The sequence below is a fragment of the Trypanosoma equiperdum genome, assembly GCF_001457755.1.
Source record: "Trypanosoma equiperdum strain OVI genome assembly, contig: ctg_1328, whole genome shotgun sequence".
NCBI lineage: Eukaryota > Euglenozoa > Kinetoplastea > Trypanosomatida > Trypanosomatidae > Trypanosoma > Trypanosoma equiperdum.
Genome location: NW_027123314.1, coordinates 938 through 1,951, shown reverse-complemented (window position 1 = coordinate 1,951; position 1,014 = coordinate 938). Strand labels below are relative to the sequence as shown.

Genomic DNA, 1,014 nt, shown 5'->3' with positions numbered 1-1,014 from the left:
ATCACTAAAATAAGTCAAACAGCAGCAGCTATAACAACCAAGCAAGCAAAAATAGAACCAGACGGCGGAGCCAACGACGGCAAATGCAAAAAGCCGGTACGCACAGAAAATGCAATTTTGGTAACAACAGATATGCTGTCATATGCCATCTGCAAGCTGCGGAGTACAACGGTGACAGGGCCTCAAAAACTTTCACAAGAAAAAATTGAAAACATAGCGAACGACAACACAGCACAAAGGATTGCCGAACTTCTATCGACTGGCAAAATAGACGCGACAACGCCAACAGAAAAACGGGCCGAGATGGTCATTGCGCTCTTGGGCGACAAAAGCAAGACAGTAGAGGAGCAGTTAATCACACCACTAAAATCCAAAACACCGAACTATGGTATCGAAGGCAACCAGAATGCAAAAAACCTAAAAGACCTCTCGACAAGCGGTGACTACGCCGCTGCACTGGCTTTTTGTAGCGGAAAAGCAGTAAGAGAAGTTGCTGCGACACGTAAGCCACAAGCGACGGAGGAAAAAAAACTTGCAGATTGCAAAGGAACAGAAGAAGATGATTGCGGAAAAGAAAAATGTGAATTCAAAGATGGAAAGTGCCAAGTTAAAGAATCAGTAAAAGCGGAGAATGATGCAAAAAACACAAACACCACAGGAAGCAATTCTCTTTTAATTAATAAGACTCCTCTTTTGCTTGCGTTTTTGATATGAGGATAAAACATTTTTATGATTTTTGCTCAATTTTCTAAAATTAATGAAGTTTTCTATAGTTAATATATCTAAAAACTTTAATGAAAGTGTGAAAATCAGTGAAATTTTTTAAAACATGAAGTTTTGGTATAAATGTGTCATATGGGTATAAAGCAGCATGGCCATAGGAAATGGAAAATGTGTACCATTATTAAAACTTCATTATATTGGTTCATTTTGTTTTTTAACGATATTGGATGAAGTTACGTGAGCAGTAATTATAATAATAATGATAACGATAGAAGTGTATGATGAGGGTGC

The 1,014-nt window shown here is 38.1% G+C and overlaps 1 protein-coding gene across 1 annotated transcript in view; it reads left to right on the top strand.

The window, feature by feature from the left end:
• TEOVI_000532500 (Variant Surface Glycoprotein, putative) overlaps window positions 1-714 on the top strand; it is a gene marked incomplete at both ends in the record, with an annotated part of 1,464 nt that extends 750 nt beyond the window's left edge. Inside the window, one exon of the mRNA XM_067221140.1 lies at window positions 3-714. Coding sequence (XP_067077241.1) covers window positions 3-714 — 712 coding nt within the window. The remainder of the gene's footprint in view (window positions 1-2) is intronic.
• Between the last annotated feature and the right edge of the window lie 300 nt (window positions 715-1,014).